Raw genomic sequence first — 20817 nt, 5'->3', positions numbered from 1 at the left:
TCTCCCCCCCTGCCAGTGAGTTGCCCATGGCGATTGTGTGTCACCTTTATACCCAAGACACGCTGTCCCTCACAGACGTTACCCATAATGCCTTGCATGGCTGCCACTTAATCTCCATCCCCTGCAGCTTGTCCCCATCACCAACCAGAATGACGTGAGCAACGAGAGTAAGCAGAGTTGGACGCCAGCGGCACACCACATGATACAGCCCAACTATTTCATATCTTGAAGTACAAGACAAGAAAAAGATAAGGGGAATCTATACAATGACGATCAGAATTCGGAAGGAGATGCAGATCATCACCATGCTGGACACTGATTGTTATTTTGTTCAAGCATTTGTTGGCAATCTAGACCTACAGTCATTGATTGATCTTAGCTGACGTGTGAGACGATATTGATAGAATCAGCTGCCAGTAATAGATAGTTAGTTGTGTTAGTTGTGTTTGTTTGTCTTCCAGGAATGATTTTACATGAAGTTGCTTTTGTCAAAAATGCCTTACTGTTGTTATGTTTTTTTTTTTTTTTTTTTTTTTTTTTTTTTTTTTTTTTTTAGCATAGGCTGCCCCAGTTGGAATCAACCTTTAAACCTTGGCAGCATTAGAGCCATACTCTCCCCATTAAGATACATTGGACTTTGTCTTCTGAAAAGTCCACAAGGCCAGAGAAGAGCATTTTCTCAACTCCAACTCAACTTGACTGTTTTACACAAATGGACACACATACAATCAGCTCTTGTTTCTTTACGAGCTACAGTCCCTATATCCGTATTGCTCCTAGTTTTGTTCAGCCACTGACCCCTTCGTCATTCAGGGTCATCCCTCTGTGACTTGTCCTTATGCGTGTGTGTGTGTGTCTGTGTGTGTCGGGGCCTCGTGTTTCAGCTGGGAGCTCCTGATTGTGTGACAGCCATGCGCGGCAGATGAGACTGCCTGTCAGTCAGCCGTGGCCTGGCTGCCCTTTGAAGGCCAGGCCAGGGGGCGAAGAGGTGCCGCAAATGGCCTGTGAAGTTTACATACACTGCCCACTGCTAAACAGATTAGCTCTAATGAAGTGTCTAATGCCGGGGCCGCCGGCTGACATAATCCTGCCTGGCAGCCCGGCCCCTCGGCTGCCAAAAAAGCCGCCCCCCCTCCGGCCTTCACTCCGCCCTCGCACGGCCTCTGCTGCCACCCAGGGCGACTCCACGCGGGGAGGTGCCCACCGTTAATCACGCCGGACAGTGTGCGATCTGACATGCAAATGTAGGTCATTGCATATGTAAATGTGTGATTACGGGGCTGGCATGCCAGGACACATTAGCAAGACTGTGCTCTCAGCAGGCGGTTGTCACAGCGCTTTAGAGGCTCATGCTAACATTTGTCAAGCTACCATGCAGCGAGTGAAAGCAATGCCCTCTTGTCCTCCTCGTCTCTCTCTCTCTCTCTCTCTCTCCCCCTATCTTCCAATCTCTCTCTCTCTTTCTCTTTCTCTCTCTCCCTCTCTGTTTCTCTCTCTCTCTCACTCCAAATCTAGATATCACAAACTCTACATCCTTTGTGAACTAACGCTACAGTGACCACAAAAAAACTCAGTGCAAAATATTGCTTGGCTTACAATCTGACACGCTTTCCTAGATCTTTGTGTTGGCATACATTTTGCCTTGCGCCGATGCCAGTTCAGTTCCCATGAAAATTCCCCAGTGGAATAATATGTTATTATTGTTACAGCTTGTAGTGGTAGCTATTAGTGAAGTACAGTAGGAGTTCTTCAGAGTTGCTGTAATGTTGAACAATGGGTTGTGGAACAGTGTGTCATGCTCGCTGTCAGAGCGACTCCAAGACAGCTCAGGATGATGGCGGTGTCATGCTGAAAAATGCACACACCTCGGCGGTGTTAATTGGACAGGGCATCTCGTTGGCTCACGCCTCTTCTCTTGGCTGTCAACTTAAAAAACAATGAAATGCTTAAATTGGCTGCCCCCTTGCTCCCCTCCCAGCCCTCCCACCTCTTCTAAAGGTCCTGCCTCCCTTCATAGTATGTGTATTTGTTAACATAGGTATGCATTGATCCTGTGCATTAAGTATCTTTGAGTTAATGCTGTCGGTGTAAAAACAATTAATTGAATGTTGACAACATGGTGAATACATTGTTCTGTAGGCTTAAATATAATCTGATAATGATTTTACAGATTGTAGAAACAGTACATGTGATGATACAGATAATCCACGTATGTTATTTTTTTCCTCATTCTAACTACTTGTTTAGCTAAATCTATTTTGCCTTGTTGAAATCAGTATGAGTTGTCATGTGCTGGTTAGCTCAGCTGTAGTGATCGAGTGGTGAACTGAGTTCCACAAGCTAGCTGAGGGAATCCTCTGTGGCCTGCGGTCTGTATTCATGCTGACTCTATTGAACTTTGAAACACAAGTGAAGCGAACGAGCATGATGGCACTACCCTTTTGTGTATTGCAGTGCTGAGGAGATTCTTTTTTGACCTCCATCTCCTCATCTTCTTACCCTTGGTCCTAAGTCTCTTGCCCGCAAGCTGCTCCCTCAGCCATGTTGGGACAAGCACTGGTGACATGTGGCATTCTGATATCTGTCACCTTCTGTTTGCTCCCGCCGACGCCTTGTACAAGTTTACCAAAAGGCTGCAAAGGTCATGCAGCCCGCTCTGTGCATTTTTTCACACATCATGTCCGAGGGGCTCATTCTGGCTTATTTTTGAGTTTTGTAGTATTTTTTTTTTTTATCATGGCAGTGTCATTGGCTGCACAGCCTATCCTTTGGGTTGAGAAGAAAAGTAGGAGCACCTCACAAAGTACAGCCTAGTGCCAGGCTGCTGTTGATAGGAGTTGGCAGACAAAGGAAGGAGGAAGACAGTGTTATGCTTCATTCTTGTGATAACGGTGACCTAATGAAATGAAAGACTTATTGGCTGCAAAAAAATCTCCCATAGGGAAATGTTCTTTTTTCCCCTCCTCCACAGGGAGGTCAGAGCTCAGGGCCTATCAATAGGGATTCAGTGCCTTACTCAGCATGGCATATTTTTGCCAACGCAGGGATTGAATCCAGGTTCTCGGATGAAGGATGGTCTCCCCACTCACTATGCCAGCCTGCTGCCATGAAAAAATTACCAGTTATCCTGTTTATGTCAGAGGTTAATATTTTAGCATGACCTGTATCAGGTTTACAATATCTCCATGAGTCCTGGGAGCTCACACATATTGAATATTGATCAGGAAAACATTTATAAGCCCAAAATGCCACTATGTGGTTTTTAATAACTATGTAAATAAGCTAAAGGCTTGTGCCATATTCATGCAGAATACTTTTTTAAGATAGGGAAATACATTAAAATTCCTCACGGGAAACAGTGAATAGGTAAACTTTGTTGTTACCCATGCCTTTTTCATAAAAGTTATGTCACAACAAAATTATGTTACAACAGGGATCAAGTGGAAAAAATACCCTTTTGCTGCCATAAATAGTTCACTCTCTGTACTCTTTATTGTGGTGTGTAGTGTGCAGTACAGCTGCCGTAATTCTTGGAGGACTTTCATAGCGTGACACATCAGCCTAATGCCGGTCAAATCATCAGCAGCCGAAAGCAGCCTCTCAGCAAAACAAACTACAGAAGCCGGACCTCACCACAGTTTCACCCACATCCTGCAGCCCTCATCCTTTCTTGCTCTTGTTCTCATTAAGATGTGGAGACACTTGAACTACAATGCCAAATACAAGGTCACCGCAACATGTCTGTGCTCATGTGTTTTATTTGTTGTTCTTGTCCCATCTAATGTGTTTGTGTGAGAATGCATGTGCGTGCACAAATGTTTATAATTGTGTTGTTTTTTTGTCTTTCCAGAAACCGTTGCAGCCGGATATGGGCCATAATTCGTTGGCTAACTTTCAGATTGAGAAGAAGATTGGTCGGGGCCAGTTCAGTGAAGTTTATCGGGCAAGGTACCTGCTGGACAACACGTCAGTGGCCCTGAAGAAGGTCCAGGTGAGACAAAGGCACTAGTAGGATGAACTCATCAGGGGGTATAGTGCTAAAAAGTGACGGTATTCTGCATAAGTGAAATGTTGTCCGTCACGTTGCTTTGGGCCCTCTGGTGGTCTGTCAGTATGCTGCTCATTTTTGTTGTCCTCCTGAAGAGAGAATCACTTTATAATATTTAGATTTGTCTTGCCATCGTGCAAAAGACAAGGTCAAGCATGACCCAGAATTCTTTTGTGAATATATATTATACTTATATTCATGGAAAGTTTAGTTTACAGAAAACGGTGTTCTTGTTATTTGTAGTGGGCGGGGGCCAGATAATCACAGGGACCCAGTGATAGACGTGAGAACACGTGCGTGCACTGACATACCCTGCCACAGGTGATATTTCTATAATATTCCTATAGTAATTCACTTGTGTTTTGAGAAAATACTGAAAGGACCAAAGCTTAGGCTTATTTAGGTCTAAGTAGTAGTTTTTTTTTTTTTTAATTAAAGAAGGTACACAGTATTGATGGTTCATCGGAGCTAGTTAGCCAGGCCAGTGAATACAAACTCAGAGCTCATCTTCTTTGGCAGCGCCTTTCTGGGTGCTGTACAGATTATGATAGAGCACCACAGTGGATTGTGCTGGTATTACAGTCAAAAAGAAAACTACTTCACAGAGAAATGGTCATTAAAAATAATGAAGGAATAGTTTATTTCTGTCATACATTATAAGGAACAAATACTTAACAATTTGTGTGAAAATTCAACTGACTAAACATTGTCTTACATGTTTACAACCAATCCATTTCACACAATAAATGTCGCACAACCAGTGAACAAAAAAGGAATAGGCTGAAGGCTTACTTTTGCCTGTCCTATACAATCCAAAAGATAAGTTAGAATATCAGCAATACAAAGAAACGCTGTGAGCACAAAAATATGTTTGACCAAAGAGGAAGGAGGAAAAACCCTGAATAGCTGATAAAATATTTCAGTAAGTGTGTTTAAGACTCTTGAAACAAACTCAAAATCAGGGGCAGCTCAAATGCAGATTTGGAACACATTATCAGATATAATTCTGGCCGTTAAAATACAGTACATTCTATGTGTGACTGTCTTATGGTAAAGTAGAGTAACTAGAGTGCTCTTTTAAGCTTCCCTCCAGCTGGCAGAGCCGGCCACACAGGAGTGCTTCAGAGCTCTGTTGTAGGCTGCTTAGTAAAACCTCATGCTCTGCACTCATGAATGCACACACTAATGCTTTTGATACAAACGCAAACACACAGATGATAAAACTCAACAATTACACAAATTCACACTCCGATAAACGCATGGATGCACACACGTGGACAGAAAAATGAAAACATTGCATTCACATACAGTATGCACATACACTTGCCTGGTAGAACAAAAGAATAACAGATTATTGTTATTGTAAATGGCTGTGGGGTACGTCTCTGTCACTGTCCAGTGCCTCTTTACTGCTGATGATCAGTCTGACAGTGAGGAGCCTCAGCCGCGTGTGCACGCACACACACACACACACACACACACACACACACACACAAACATACACTTCTAACACGTTATAGATTGTCATGCAGCTGCTATATATGACATGTTGGCAAACTGCTATATGAGTGTGTAGGCCATATTAAAAATGACATGACTGTGCAAATATCTATGTGAACATGCACAAACACACACACTTACACTGACATACACACCACTGGGAATATGTGCATCTCTGAATCTTTTTGGGTGAGCACTCACACACACCACACACACACACCACACAGACACCTTACACAGAGATGTGTGTGTGTCACTCAGATGTAGAACATCATGCACTGACTCCAACGCCACTCTCTAGATAACAGCAGCCATGTTTTCTGTTTTCTCTCTGTTTAGTGTTTTTTTTTTCCCATTTTCTCTACATCTCTCTATCTCTCCCTTCCTTGAATATGTCATAACACCTCCCCCCCCTCTCTTTCTCTCCTTTTGATCTCTTGATAGATATTCGACTTGATGGATGCCAAAGCTCGGCAAGATTGCATCAAAGAGATAGATCTCCTTAAGGTAAAGAACCAGAGGAGAGGGAGACGGCGTCATGCGCTGCTTTCTGTTCTCTTAAGGTGCCTCAGCTGAGACCTTCCACCACAGGAAAACAATTGATCTGCGCCAGACGGCTCGGATCTGTGTGGTGTGTGTGTGTCTGTGTGTGTCTGTGTCTGTGTGGTGTGTGTGTGTGTTTGTTTGTGTGCATACATGCTTTCCTTGCATGGTTATAAATGCAAAAGTGTGTGTATGAGTATTTGTGCATAAGTGTGTGTGTGTGTGTGTGTGTGTGATAGAGTGACTGTATGTGTGGCTTAGTGTCTCCATATGTCTGCATGTGTGCATGTGTATCACTTGCACACATCCCAGTGTGCCATCCCTCCAGGCTCACATTGACTCTTTTTTTAATGCCAAAACTATTGTTTTTTATCTCTCTGTAATGTTTCGGAGGGGGGCAACAGTGCATCAGCATGGAAATTTAGCTGCCTCCCTCATGTGTCTCTTGATGTTTTACCTCTCTCACTTCCCTCACTCATTCTTTCTTTTCATTCCTTTTTTTCCCAAATGAAGCGATTTCATTTATCAAACTGCCTTTAACATGTGTCAGTCGTGCTGCTCTCAAACGATAATGAACAAACTAATGACAGCTTCAATAACTCCCCTTGTCTGCAAGATCCGAGACGTGTGTCAGAGTGGTGTGTGTGTGTGTGTGTGTGTGTGTGTGTTCATGGTTATCTCTCCCCCTCCATATCATATGTGCAGCTTTTCTGTGAATGTGAGCTGGAGGCATTTTGCACACACACACATTGGGGAAAACAAGAAAACAATACAACCAATTAGTTTGTGCCACTCAAACAACAGTGAAGCTCCCCAGGCTCTTTTGGCCAATCACAGAGAGCAATACTTATATGCTGGGGATACCCTGTAAAGAGCTGTGATCTGAGTGGTGGGTCACTGATATGATGGCATGAGACAGTGTGCTGTGCCTGGATCACATTTGGCCCGGGCGTGTGACCTCAGAGTACGGGGTCAGATGGGGGTTAAATATCACACTATGCCGGTGACTGCATCGCCTTGTTTCCTGTGTGCATCTTCTGTTTTCTTTATTTCTCTTTCTGTTTTCCTCTCAGTTGCTCCCTCTTTAATATCAACCCTTCTCTAGCCTTCTCTTGCTCCATACTCCCTTTCCCCCATGTCATCCATTTCTACATGTCCTATGCCTTTTGCTTTCCTCAGGTTGTTCCTATCTCCTCCTCTCTCGCCCTGTTGCCATGTCCTCCCACCCATCCCTCCTCCTTTCTCCCTCCCTGGCTCGTCTCCCCCTTCTCTGAGCATTTTGTTGCTCCCTTTTCGTCCTTTAAGCAATGTCTTCTAGCTGATTGCTTGTGAGCGTGGTAGTTATGCCCTGCCCTGCGCTGCCTGGCCAACCTAATAATAAAAGGCTGAGTGTGAGAGAGACAGTCCTTCTGCCTTATCCCCCACTAGACAGGCCAACAGGAGAAACAGCCAAATCAGAATAATGAGAGACACAGTGGCATGGACCGACTGGAATGACACACATACACACATGCACGCATACTCAGTCATGGCCCTTCAACAGTCTGCCTATTTGTTTGTTTGTCTGTCTGTGTCTGTGTCTGTTCATTCATCTGTGCTCTGCTGCTCTGGCATCATGATTTTCAGCTTGAAAATCTCACTCTGTCCTTTTGTCTAAATCCACACTGATAGGAATGTTTGTGCAGAAATAGCCCACTCTCTTGCTAACTTGCCATAATTCTTGAAATCCTCCAACTATAGTCTATGGTTGCTATGAGCCCTGGATTATATTTTGAAGATTAATGATTCACCCTAATCAGTGGTGAAAAGCAGTAATGATGCCTGTGCATTTTTCTGTTTGTGTTTGTGATATTGTGTTTATGTGCTTCTGTGTAAATGTTTGCATCTCGGGGGTTATGTGTCTTTGTGTGCTTGAGTTCTGCATCTGATTAGATTATACCAGCGGTTTACTTTCAAGAGTTAGACCTGGCAACATCCAACTTATTTAACTCGATGCGCCGCTATATGTTGATTTAACTGTACAGGCTTTAGGTATCTATAAATGGTGTGTTTCTTGGTAAAATTATTATACACTCCCTCTCACGGGAAAAATCCATCCAGGATTATAGGTGGTCTGATCACTTTGCTGTTAACCGAGTTGGAAAATAATAAATATGTTGTTCATACAAAGACATAGCATCAGCTGTGTCTGATGATGGGCATTTATTAAAAGCTAGGATACAAGTCTTAATACATTGTCTAGGCTTACAGCATCCATTTCCACTCTGCATGATCTTAGCATGGAGGAGCCCAAAGTAGAATGTAACTGGAGCTCAAGTAGTTTTTTCAGCTTTGTTGTTCAGCTTGCTAGCAGCTGCATTTTGTTATGCATATACTTGAAATCTATTTCAAAATCAGACCGTTTACTGTAATGATTCATTTTACTACCTGATAGTATTTGTCACTGTATTACACAGATTCTGAGCACACCAAGTTATTGTTTGTTTTGGAAATATTACATTGAGCCTTGTCTGATTATGTAATTACAGACGCTGGTTTAGAACCACCGTCTATACAGTACAGTAATCATAACAGTTAATTATAGTAATGAATGATTGTTGTAATACAATAGTCTTTGACAGATTAGACACACGGTAGATGATTTTAGCATCCATCATTTACATAAACATCTGCGTGTGAACATATCCTGTCATTTCTCTGTATCCTGCGCCTGGGGTTCGAGTGCTGGAAGAAGGGGGGAGGAGGGGCAGGGAGAGGGAGAAGGAGAGGGAGAGACTTGTCATCGCTCTTGCTTCCCTGGCTGTGCTACAGTGTGGAGCCGCAGAGAACTGCCACCCAGAGCCAAAAATACATCTGGCAAGAGAGAATAAGGGAGGGAGAAGGAAAGATGGAGACGTGAGAGAGAGAGAGAGGGAGAGAGAGAGAGGGAGAGGGAGAGAAGGATGGGGGAAGGGGGATGGAGATGGAGTGGAGAGTGTAGTGTAGCGTGGCGTACTGTACTGCACTGTGCTCTCCTCTCCTCTCTTCTCGGCATCATTCAGAGCATGAACATTTCTTTAATCACAGCAGAGAAAGAGAAGAGCGAAGCCGAGTGGAGGACGCGTGTCACACCGCTCCGTCTGCTCATATCATACCCCCCCACCCCTCCACCCCGACACCGCCATGCCACACAGCTCCATCTCTCCAGCTCTCCACATATCACCCTCTCTCTCCTTCTATTCCCTCCTCTCTCTCTCTGACTCTTTCTCACCGTGTCTTCCTTATGCGCTTTTTTTCACCCACCTTTGTTTTCTCTCTACCTCTTCACCCTTCCCTGTCTCCATCACTCTTGTTCCTTGTCTGTGTCACTGTGTCATTTGTTTCTTTCCCTTCGTCGTCCCTCCCTCCCTCCCCCCTTTTCTTTTCCCTCTTTGGATGGATAGAGCCTTTTTGTTTACTTGAGGGAATGCTGTTCCTGCCTTATTGACCAACCAACAGGAAGGAATCTCACCCAGAGATGAGCCTGGGACGCTTGTTTTTCTGTCTGCCAGCCGTGTCAGCCTGTCAGACATTTGTGTGTGTGTGTGTGTATGTGTGTGTGTTGTGCGTGTGTCTCGGCACATGAGCTGTTGTCACAGACAGAGGGGATGTTGTGACATGTCACCCAGCTTTGTCACACTTGAGGACAAAACCGTCTCATTAGGTCCACACTTAACTACCAAACATGGCTTTGACTGTTTAGTTTTAATTGGTTTTAGCTGGTGAAAGTACAATGCATTGCACCACTCATGACTTACAGATGTAAACCTCACTTATTTTTCATCTGTAAGGGATGACAGGGTTGCTTTGAGATAAATTTTATAGTAGCACTATGCAGCAGTTATTTGGAAATGCCAGGAACAAGTTTAGTGTGAATAAGTAGCGGTAACATGATTAAAAAAAAATGCCGCATAGGGTGAAATGAATGCATATACAGAATATGTGGTCTTAAGCAAGTTTAGCCAAGCGTTAATGAAGTTAATCCAGTGTTTTTGTTTAATCTTTATCCTCTTTGCTATTGAACATAAATTCAAAGCACATACCAAAGTCACCACAGGGCAAGCCATTGTGCCACAGGCCATTTTTTTTCTTCTACCTTTAAATTAGTCGAGCCTATCTAATTACAAAATTTTGTAGCAACCACTGGGTATTCTGCAGCATTGAAGATGTTAATATCTACGAAATATATGTATTTGATTTCTCTGTCTCTATCTTTTCCCAAAGTCATATTTTAGAACTCTGGTATTGTTTTCCCACCTTTTCTCCAGCCATTGGTTTCCAATCATTATACTATAATATGAAAATTAACTTTCTGAGACTTAAAACTTTCTTCACAGCAGTATTCCATCAACGTAATAAAGTTGTCCACGTTAGTCTCGGTAAAAGTAGCAGCACTGTTGTGTTATTATGACATTAATCAGTTGAAATTGGGCAGATTGACACTGTTTCTCACCAGAAAATAGTCCCTTAGAAATTCCTTTACATAGGGAATTACTAGTTCCATGATTTAGTTAGCCACAGAAGCAGAACTCTATAAAGTGGGTGTTTCAACCAGCAATTTATATATTCATATTCATATTGGAAAATCAAGGGATTAAGATGTTATGCTGTGAAATCTTTAATACCCTGCATGATTTGGAAAGTAGTTTGTTGCAATGTAAAATGTGTGTAAATTGTAGTAAACAGGCCAAACATTCAAGATCACTGGTATGTTTTAAAACCTATTGCCTTTGTGACAGATCATCTTGCGTTAGGTAGTGCTGATTTAGGGGAGCTCTGTTAATGTTGAAACTTCCACCAAAACCTCTCCTTTTCTCTCCTTTATTCCCTCATGATCCCTTTCTTTCCTCTACACAGCAATTGAACCACCCCAATGTGATAAAGTACCATGCATCGTTTATTGAGGAGAATGAGCTGAACATAGTGCTGGAGCTAGCAGATGCAGGGGACCTCTCACGCATGATCAAGGTAAGGGAGTGCACACAACTGCAAACTTGCCAGCTCTCACTCATTTTTTCACTGCATCTCAGTCAGACTCAGCCGAACTCCTGGAATAGAAGCTGATTAGTTGATTAGCTGAGCTCCTCGAGGAATGCTCGAGGTGACACCCAGGTACAACGCTTAGAGGACAGAAGACTCAAAAATGCAAACATAGCTTGGGATATCAGTTAAACCAGAATTTCCAGTGTTTTTGTACAACTAGTGGTAAAAGTTTTTTTGCAGCTTTTTTTTTTTCTTTTTTTTTTTTTGTGGTTGTTGTGGCAAGCCGCCTAACTACTGATTATCTACATATTGAGTATCTACACGAATTTTTCGATAAATTGAGTACTTCATATTAAATGATTATTCACTTACCCTGTCTTTACAATTATTACTCACACTCTGAGAGACTCAGTCAAATTCAAAATGCAGCTAACAAATAAGTGAAATGTCATTTTCTAGATACTCAGTCTACCAGTCTATAGTCTATTTAATACTGTGATGAATAAATAGATAACTCTGAGGTGCAAAGCTTGACAGTCCAACACAGTCCTTTGTCAGAGAGGACAAAGAAGTTTCTCCTTGGATTGTTTTTCTTGGCAGTTCATAGGGAATGCCAGTATGGAAGCACCAAACTGCTGATGTGGTCTTTTATAACTGAAGGAATGGTGGCAGGAGGTCTGTGGTTTTGAATTGGTGCAGGATCTCGTCTACCTGGATACTGAGTCAGTCTGACTCATACATTCCACATTGAAACCAAATAATATAAGACCTCCTGCAGCCTCCTGAAATCCCAGTAGGCTGCATTAACAGCTGCTTAATCTCTTTAATGGGAAGTGGTCAGAATCAAACGACAATGAAAAGGTGGAAAGTTCACACATTTTTTGTATGTAGGGGGTGTATGACCAATTACCGAATGTAACCTATCTTACTTTGATGTTTAATAGTCGGTATGCCGTCTCATATTTCCTCAGCATGCATGAGTGAATTCATTTTGAGCTTGCACTAACCCACTATATGACTTTTATCTCCATGATTTCTCCATGATCATATTTATTGTCTATATTTACAGTACAGGCCAAAAGTTTGGACACACCTTCTCATTCAATGCGTTTTCTTTATTTTCATGACTATTTACATTGTAGATTCTCACTGAAGGAATCAAAACTATGAAAGAACACGTGGAGTTATGTACTTAACAAAAAAAGGTGAAATAACTGAAAACATGTTTTATATTCTAGTTTCTTCAAAATAGCCACCCTTTGCTCTGATTACTGCTTTGCACACTCTTGGCATTCTCTCGATGAGCTTCAAGAGGTAGTCACCTGTGAAGTGAAATGGTTTTCACTTCACAGGTGTGCCTTATCAGGGTTAATTAGTGGAATTTCTTGCTTTATCAATGGGGTTGGGACCATCAGTTGTGTTGTGCAGAAGTCAGGTTACTACACAGCCGACAGCCCTATTGGACAACTGTTAAAATTCATATTATGGCAAGAACCAATCAGCTAACTAAAGAAAAACGAGTGGCCATCATTACTTTAACAAATGAAGGTCAGTCAGTCTGGAAAATTGCAAAAACTTTAAATGTGTCCCCAAGTGGAGTCGCAAAAACCATCAAGCGCTACAACGAAACTGGCACACATGAGGACCGACCCAGGAAAGGAGGACCAAGAGTCACCTCTGCTTCTGAGGACAAGTTCATCCGAGTCACCAGCCTCAGAAATGGCAAGTTAACAGCAGCTCAGATCAGAGACCAGATAAATGCCACACAGAGTTCTAGCAGCAGACCCATCTCTAGAACAACTGTTAAGAGGAGACTGCGCGAATCAGGCCTTCATGGTCAAATAGCTGCTAGGAAACCACTGCTAAGGAGAGGCAACAAGCAGAAGAGATTTGTTTGGGCCAAGAAACACAAGGAATGGACATTAGACCAGTGGAAATCTGTGCTTCGGTCTGATGAGTCCAAATTTGAGATCTTTGGTTCCAACCGCCGTGTCTTTGTGAGGCGCAGAAAAGGTGAACGGATGGATTCCACATGCCTGGTTCCCACTGTGAAGCATGGAGGAGGAGGTGTGATGGTGTGGGGGTGTTTTGCTGGTGACACTGTTGGGGATTTATTCAAAATTGAAGGCACACTGAACCAGCATGGCTACCACAGCATCCTGCAGCAACATGCCATCCCATCCGGTTTGCGTTTAGTTGGACGATCATTTATTTTTCAACAGGACAATGACCCCAAACACACCTCCAGGCTGTGTAAGGGCTATTTGACCAAGAAGGAGAGTGATGGAGTGCTGCGGCAGATGACCTGGCCTCCACAGTCACTGGACCTGAACCCAATCGAGATGGTTTGGAGTGAGCTGGACCGCAGAGTGAAGGCAAAGGGGCCAACAAGTGCTAAACACCTCTGGGAACTCCTTCAAGACTGTTGGAGAACCATTTCAGGTGACTACCTCTTGAAGCTCATCGAGAGAATGCCAAGAGTGTGCAAAGCAGTAATCAGAGCAAAGGGTGGCTATTTTGAAGAAACTAGAATATAAAACATGTTTTCAGTTATTTCACCTTTTTTTGTTAAGTACATAACTCCACATGTGTTCATTCATAGTTTTGATTCCTTCAGTTAGAATCTACAATGTAAATAGTCATGAAAATAAAGAAAACGCATTGAATGAGAAGGTGTGTCCAAACTTTTGGCCTGTACTGTATGTATTTTATTTTATTTGCATCAGTACTTCTTAATTGGCTAGATGTAGATGTCTCTTTCTCATTAAAAAAACAGATTCTTAATTTTAGGGGGACTAATCAATGAAATTAGTGTTGAATAAGTAAATGTAAATGAATGTATAGTAGAATCGAGTACTTAGTGTGTACGTTAGCCCTCTGTGACACAGGGATGTGGCAGGATGACCTTGTGTTAAACCTAGACCTGTTAGCTTTGCGGTGAGGGAATAATTCTGTTTGCAAGGATGCTGTCATTGAATTTGAAACCAAAGAAGCTACACATTTGTTCTAAAGTAGTAATGATTCCCTCGCAGGCTAACCCTGTTATGCATCTCGAAGTTACAGCAAAACCCCAGCTATTCACAACCTGCCAGTATAGCAAATTAGTGGTATGCATGTAAAAAGCCTGGTCTTTCCCATGCATAAATGATGCAGTGGCGTTGTATCAGCGCTACTCGACAAGCCGTTTGCAGTCATACTCAGCAGCTCCACGTCCGCACGGTTCAACACAGCAAATTAGGAGAGGCGAGGATTAGCAGTACAAGAGATTGAACATGGCAGGCTCTGCACACACACACACACTCACAGGCACGTGCACACTCACACACATACATATACACTCACATACCCTCACACACTGATTGCATGCGTATACTGTATAAGCAGAGTACTTGCAGACACTTGTGCGCAAAAAAACGTGGAAACACGTACAATGAAATGCGCATGCACAGAGATATAACATGGCAGTCTTTAAAGGTGTGATAACAAACTGCTTAGCATCGGTGCTACAGTATATAGCTGAGCTACAGAGGATGCCGAGACTGTTCAGCCTGTGCCACCTCCTTATGGCTGCTGACAACACATACATACATGCACACGCTTCTACTCTGAAAAATTTGTCTCCCGTACCGTTCTAAATGATTTGTTTTTCTAATTAAGCAGTGGCAATCCAGAGGTACGCGCCAGGGCTCAGCCCCCCTCCCAGGGCCGTATTGTGAAGTAAACACACTCGTACAGTGCGCCATATGTAAAACAGAACCCCCTGATGCATGAATTTAACATTTTTTATTCTTTTTGATTTTTCATCCTCCACTCCACTCTGCTTTCTCCTTCTTTTCCTTTGCCGACCCTCCCTCCCTCCCTCTCTCTCCATTACACTCTCTCTCTGACCATCTCAGAATTCAAATGAAATCAAATGGTCCTTGATTTGCATGCACTTACAGAATATTGCATGTGCAGTGTTTGCTGTTAAAGGCATGGAGAAGAGGATGGTGGTGGTGTTGGTGGGTGTCTTTGTGCTCCCCCATTGACATCAAACAGTCCTCTGATATGGAAATAGGAGGGCAAGGGAAGAATGGCTCCTCACTGAGGCTTTGTTTGGATGTAGGCCAAGGTCTCTCTCTCTCTCTCTCTCTCTCTCTCTCTCTCTCTCCCTCTCTGTCTCCCTTTCTCTCCCTCTCTCTCTTTCTCTCTCTCCGTCTGTCTGTCTTTCTTTTTCTCTTACCATCACTTAACATCCTTCCTTCTCTTTCTTGCAGTCTTTATGCTCTCCCCACCAGTCTTTCCCTCTCTCTCTCTCTCGCTATCTCTCTCTCTCTCTCTCTCTCTCTCTCTCTCTCTCTCTCTCTCTCTCTCACTCACTCACCCTCTCTCTCCATTGTATTCTGTGAAAAACAAAACAAAAAGTTTGCTGATGAACTTTCTGTTTGAGCAAGCTAAACTGGCTACCTGGCTCTCAATGAGGAATAAAGTGAAGGACTGTGGGCCAGTACACAGGGTGTCACTGTTGAAGGGGCAGTTGTCTGCGCATCTTAGGGCTGAATATGATTATTACAATCTGGTAAATTATATTGATGGCTTTCAGGAGGTTTGGTGTCAATATGGAGTTGTTGGTGCTCTTGAGGAAGAGGGTCTCAGTATTTGAATGTGACAGCTTGATATCATATTTTGTATTTTTTTACTTGTGATTGGGAATGCTGCGGTACAGGGCTGGAGCTGTGTGTGTGCAGGTGGAGGGGGAGGGCGGTGATTTGTGGATGGCCTAAGAGGTGTCTTTTCAGGTGATTTTATTCTTTCAGCAGTTTTTGTAGTTTTATTTTTAAGTTCCTCTTATAGGACATCAAAAGTCTTTCTCACCCCTTGATCCCTGACCTCACTGGAGATGATTATTAATTATTATGTCTTTATAGATAATAGAATAAGCAAACAAGATAAGCCATTTCTCCATAGTGCTCTTGCACTAAGAGCTTCTCAGTAACTTGATAATATGCTATTAGGATGGTGATCGATTATCTTTCATCATGTCACATTTAAGTTGAGTGCCATTTCTTTTTTATCAGTGAAGTTCATTGCCCACCACAATACTTTAGTCAGAATGTGCAAAAACATTGAGTGAATGACACATTTTGCCAACAGGCAACACAGGTTTGTATTTCCTGGAACTGTTTGTTATTTGTGTTTTTACACTTGTATTCCAATATAACTGGACTATTGCAGAAATACCAGAGTAAGGCATCTTGTGCAATTAACTTTTTTCTTAGTGAATTTATGTGGTTCCTGTTTTCATCATCACCCTAGGCCAGTGCACTGCTGTGCACAGAGCAGCACAAACTTTATGGACTTCTTTTTTATTATCAAGTAATGAGTTCATTCAAAGAAGGAGATATCTGCACTTTGTTTTTTAAGTGGCTATTCTCATCCTGACTCTTACAAAATGATTGGTGGAATGAAAAAACTCATTATTGTATGTTTGTTTTAAATAATGGTATTTGTGCTTTTACTTTGTTATTAATGTATTGTAGCAAATATCACAGCCTAATATGACAGGCAAAACTGGAGACAGATGCAAGGAACAGGAAAAGTAAGAAAGGAGAGGACTTATAATGAAGTCATGCAGGATTCAAATGCACCCTGGCATAAATGTATGTTTTTTTCCTCAGCATATGAAACTATGGCAGCACCTCAAAAAAAAACAAAACAAAAAAAACAAAACAAAAAAAAAAACCTGCTTCTAGCCGCACTTTGTTACTAAATTTCCTTTCTTTGTTATTTCTGCTTTTTGGTCAGAGGCGGGGTTCCTTTCATCAGTTGTTGCTTCTTGTCATTGCGGATCGATCTACCATGATGTCTAAGTCAATGCTCTGTCATCACTGTGGCTTCTGTGAGGGGGACCACAGTCTTGATGATCCAGAACAACTCACTCAGCCCTCCAAAATAAATAAATAAATAACTACATTTAAAAAAAACATATTACTGGAATTACTGTGCCACTGAAAGCTGTACGTAACAAAAGAGCTGTGTGCCAGATGGGAGAGTTTGGAAGGAACCACAAATTTCTTCTCCCTACTCCTGAGAATGCATGTGCTTTCCATTGCAGGGCATAGTGAAAATGAGATGGGGGCTTGGTTAGGCTAGGCAGAGAATGAGAGGAAAGCGGTCTGGGTCCCATTAACAGTGGAGTCATAGAGCTGGGGAGAGAGGCTGGGGATGGATGCTTTACACACACACACACACACACACACACACACACACACACACACGGACACAAACATTGTTGGTCTTAAAAGTATATTCCGTGCCACACAAGGCCTTTTGCTATTCCTGTTAAAGATTTTATTTGTGCCTTGTTTTCAGGTACGCTAATATTGGGTTGACTCAGTCCATTTGGTGTGTGTGTGTGTGTGTGTGTGTGTGTGTGTGCACGCGTGTGTATGCACATTGCAGCACTTTAAGAAGCAGCGGAGGCTGATCCCAGAGAGAACGGTGTGGAAATACTTTGTCCAGCTCTGCAGTGCGTTGGAACACATGCACTCCCGGAGAGTCATGCACAGAGGTATTGTTGATGCACTGGATACATGTACACATCCATCATAAACATAATTAACGCATGTAAAAACACAGAAACACACACATATGCGTAGAATTTTGGTAGTTAATACCAGTTGCAGTGAGATTCTCATGATTTTCAGTACCTGATTTGATACCGCTGCAAAAACAGAAATCCCTTTCAGCATGCACTTTGTATTCAAATTTTGTTTAAACATTAATAAATAAACAGAAACCTAACAATGAATAAGGTGATATGATTATGTGTTCATTCTGATTTACACTTCTGTCACCTTAAAGGGCAACTCAAAGTGTTTACGTAAGACTAATTAATTTTATGGAAAATTTTATGGAAAATAATAATTTAGAAATAAAGTAATAATGCTGTGGACAATGTGCCATAGTAGATGTCCACATTATATCTGCTTCTAAGAACACATAAACTCTTGTGTCACTACATTAAAACAATTTTGAAATTATACCATCACTGCGGTCATGTGATTTAACTATTTTTCATATCCTCTACTTAAATGCATTATATATAATACTGAATATCATTAGAAAAAAAAATATATGTGCTGCATGAATAATTTACTGAAAAACACTAAGCTCTGAAAATAATCACGTGAATGAATGAAAACAAAACATGAAGTAGATGTTTCAAGGTGGACTTAGATAGTGTGAGCGACCTTGTTGCATATGACAGAGAAGGCCTGAGTGTAGGTGTTGAACAGCACATAGGCCAGAGAACGCAGTGTTTATGGGCCCACATGCTTTCAATAAGGCCCAGTAATATTGAGGCCTGGATTCATGTACCCATACAGCACCCATACACAGCTACAGGTGATGTAGTTCTGTTGGACTGACTCTGATTAGGGCACAGAGACACTAATGAACCCTGAGCTCTGAGCTTTAATGACCACTTAGCAGAGACTGCCTATTCAAAAGCCACTTACAATTATTCGGGAGCAGTAAATTTCAAAAGCTGCTGCAGGTCACATTAATATTACTGTAGAGAAAGCAACAGAAATGCCCCAACCCCCACCCCCCATGTTAACTGGAATGGCTGTTTTTTAAATATGTGCCTACAATCCAGTCATGTTTTCTGAGCAAAGATGGAAAAAAAAATCCCCCGGCTAAACTCCACCATGGATGTCATGCGTGCGTCGTGGATTACAAACTCGCACGGATAGGTAGAGGCTGGGGGTAAGGCCTAAATATAATATGCACACTTTTTCTCAAACCGATTTAGTGTGCTATCATACAGTGCATCTCTGTTTTTTTAATCAACCATTATCACTTATGTAAAATAATGTTAGTCTGTGTTCACAGTAACATGTGCTTGATGCACACTAAAGTGGCATTTAAACGTTCATTGAGTTTGATTGCAGCAGATTGTTGTAAGTGCACTCTCCTCTCCATCTCCCTCTTCCTCACCCTCTCCCTCTCCCTCACTCTCACCCTCTCCCTTACTCTCACCCTCTTTTCTCCCTCTCCAGATATCAAACCAGCCAATGTATTCATCACAGCCACAGGAGTAGTGAAGCTAGGAGACTTGGGACTGGGACGATTCTTCAGCTCCAAAACGACTGCTGCTCACTCACTAGGTAAATCACAGCAGTCTAGACATATGTGGAGACTCTTTCTCTCTCACACACACAGGCCCCCAGTAATCACCCGGAGCTGGATGTGTTTCATTAGGAATGGTGAGCCCAGAACCATGTGTTGTGTTGTAGTGCTTTAGGGCCAAGGCTGCACCCAGCCCCTTCATTGGCCAGTTAGCTGCTTCCTGTTGCCTTGACCTTTGACCCTGACACAGATGATGTCTGGGCAGAGCCAGTCGACACACGGCTCTGATTGTGACTGTGTGCCATAAAACATACCGGCCAACGCGACAAACAGGGTTATTGTGGGTTTGTAGGAAATGAAATCATATAACACCCTGTGGGTTTTTTGGTTGCTGTTTTATTTTTAAGTGAGTAATAGTTCAGGAATATGCATAATTGGTAACCTTGAACTATGCAAAAGCAGGGTAAAGTCTTTAAGAACAAGTTTGTCTCTCTTGATTCAAATCACAAGACTTAACAACATTTAACATTTAACAACATTTAACAACATTTTGATGCTCAGGTCATGCAGTGACCTGAGCAATCAAAATGTATTCTTAGATGCATATGGACCAGGTACTCTGAATCTTTTACATTAGGTCCCGGTCTTTTAAAAACCATCTGAAACAGCATTTAAATAATTATTAATTTCCAAAGGAACAGACATATCTGTATCACTGAAAGCCTTGTCCTGTCAATGCGAACATAATTTAAAGTCTATTTATTTAGTCTCAGTTGCAGCCATGACCAAAACCCCCCTGTTGGTGTCAGCTTGCTGCAGCTCGCCTCACTTCACAGGAGACATGGGGTTTAACACAAATACACGCACAGAAACATATATACACACCTACTTCACTTCAGAGATGCCCTAGTGTTTTAAACACAGGCCAACATCTTTACAGTTTGTTAACAGCCTGTCCTTTCCTGCCTTCATCACCGCACCCTGCTGTAAAAGTCTCTCAGCATTAGTGGAGATAATTTATTTAGTCATTTTATTTTAGTGGACTAGAAATGGCTGCTAATATATTGAAATAATTTTATTAATTTAAGTGGGTATATACTAAACCAGTTGAATCTACAGCACCATCCAGTAAGTTATGGCTCAGATCAGCATGTGGTGGAGGAGGTTAGACGAGTTTTCATTTTGTCTGTTGGAGCACATGGAGGTGTGAATTGTAAAATTACAAAATATCTTGAGCAATTTAACTTGTTAGGTATAGATTTGAAAATGTAGAAAAGTGGATTGCTTAAATTTAAATATAAATGCTGTCATTTGCACTGTCTCACTTCCCTCTGTCACTCTGTTATTAAGTTAATACCATAAACAAATGCGCTATTCTCAGCCTCTGTGCAGCAGCAGCCCAGCCTTTGAGAAGGTGTGAATCACATGATCAGCTCTACAGAAGTCCTATCAACTAGGCAGCCTGCAGTGCCAGCGGAGCGAGGTGAAAGCGTCTGTGATTGCTCATTAAACGTTGAGTCCACAGCACCCTCTTTAGGTTGACAGAGGATAGGCAGCTCCACTCGCTGTGGGGTCACTGTAACACTCGAATCATCAGCCTGTCCATGTAATTG

General features: G+C 42.2%; 1 protein-coding gene across 2 annotated transcripts in view; it reads left to right on the top strand.

The window, feature by feature from the left end:
* nek7 (NIMA-related kinase 7) overlaps positions 1–20817 on the top strand; it is a 70113-nt gene that overhangs the window by 27023 nt on the left and 22273 nt on the right. For both annotated transcript variants that reach the window (XM_030049116.1, XM_030049115.1), the window contains exons 3-7: positions 3851–3991; positions 5993–6055; positions 10967–11077; positions 17534–17642; positions 19135–19242. In XM_030049116.1, the coding sequence (XP_029904976.1) occupies positions 3851–3991; positions 5993–6055; positions 10967–11077; positions 17534–17642; positions 19135–19242 (532 nt within the window). The remainder of the gene's footprint in view (positions 1–3850; positions 3992–5992; positions 6056–10966; positions 11078–17533; positions 17643–19134; positions 19243–20817) is intronic.

This window comes from Myripristis murdjan, chromosome 4 (assembly GCF_902150065.1).
Source record: "Myripristis murdjan chromosome 4, fMyrMur1.1, whole genome shotgun sequence".
NCBI classification, from domain to species: domain Eukaryota; kingdom Metazoa; phylum Chordata; class Actinopteri; order Holocentriformes; family Holocentridae; genus Myripristis; species Myripristis murdjan.
This window is presented reverse-complemented; position numbering and strand designations above follow the sequence as displayed.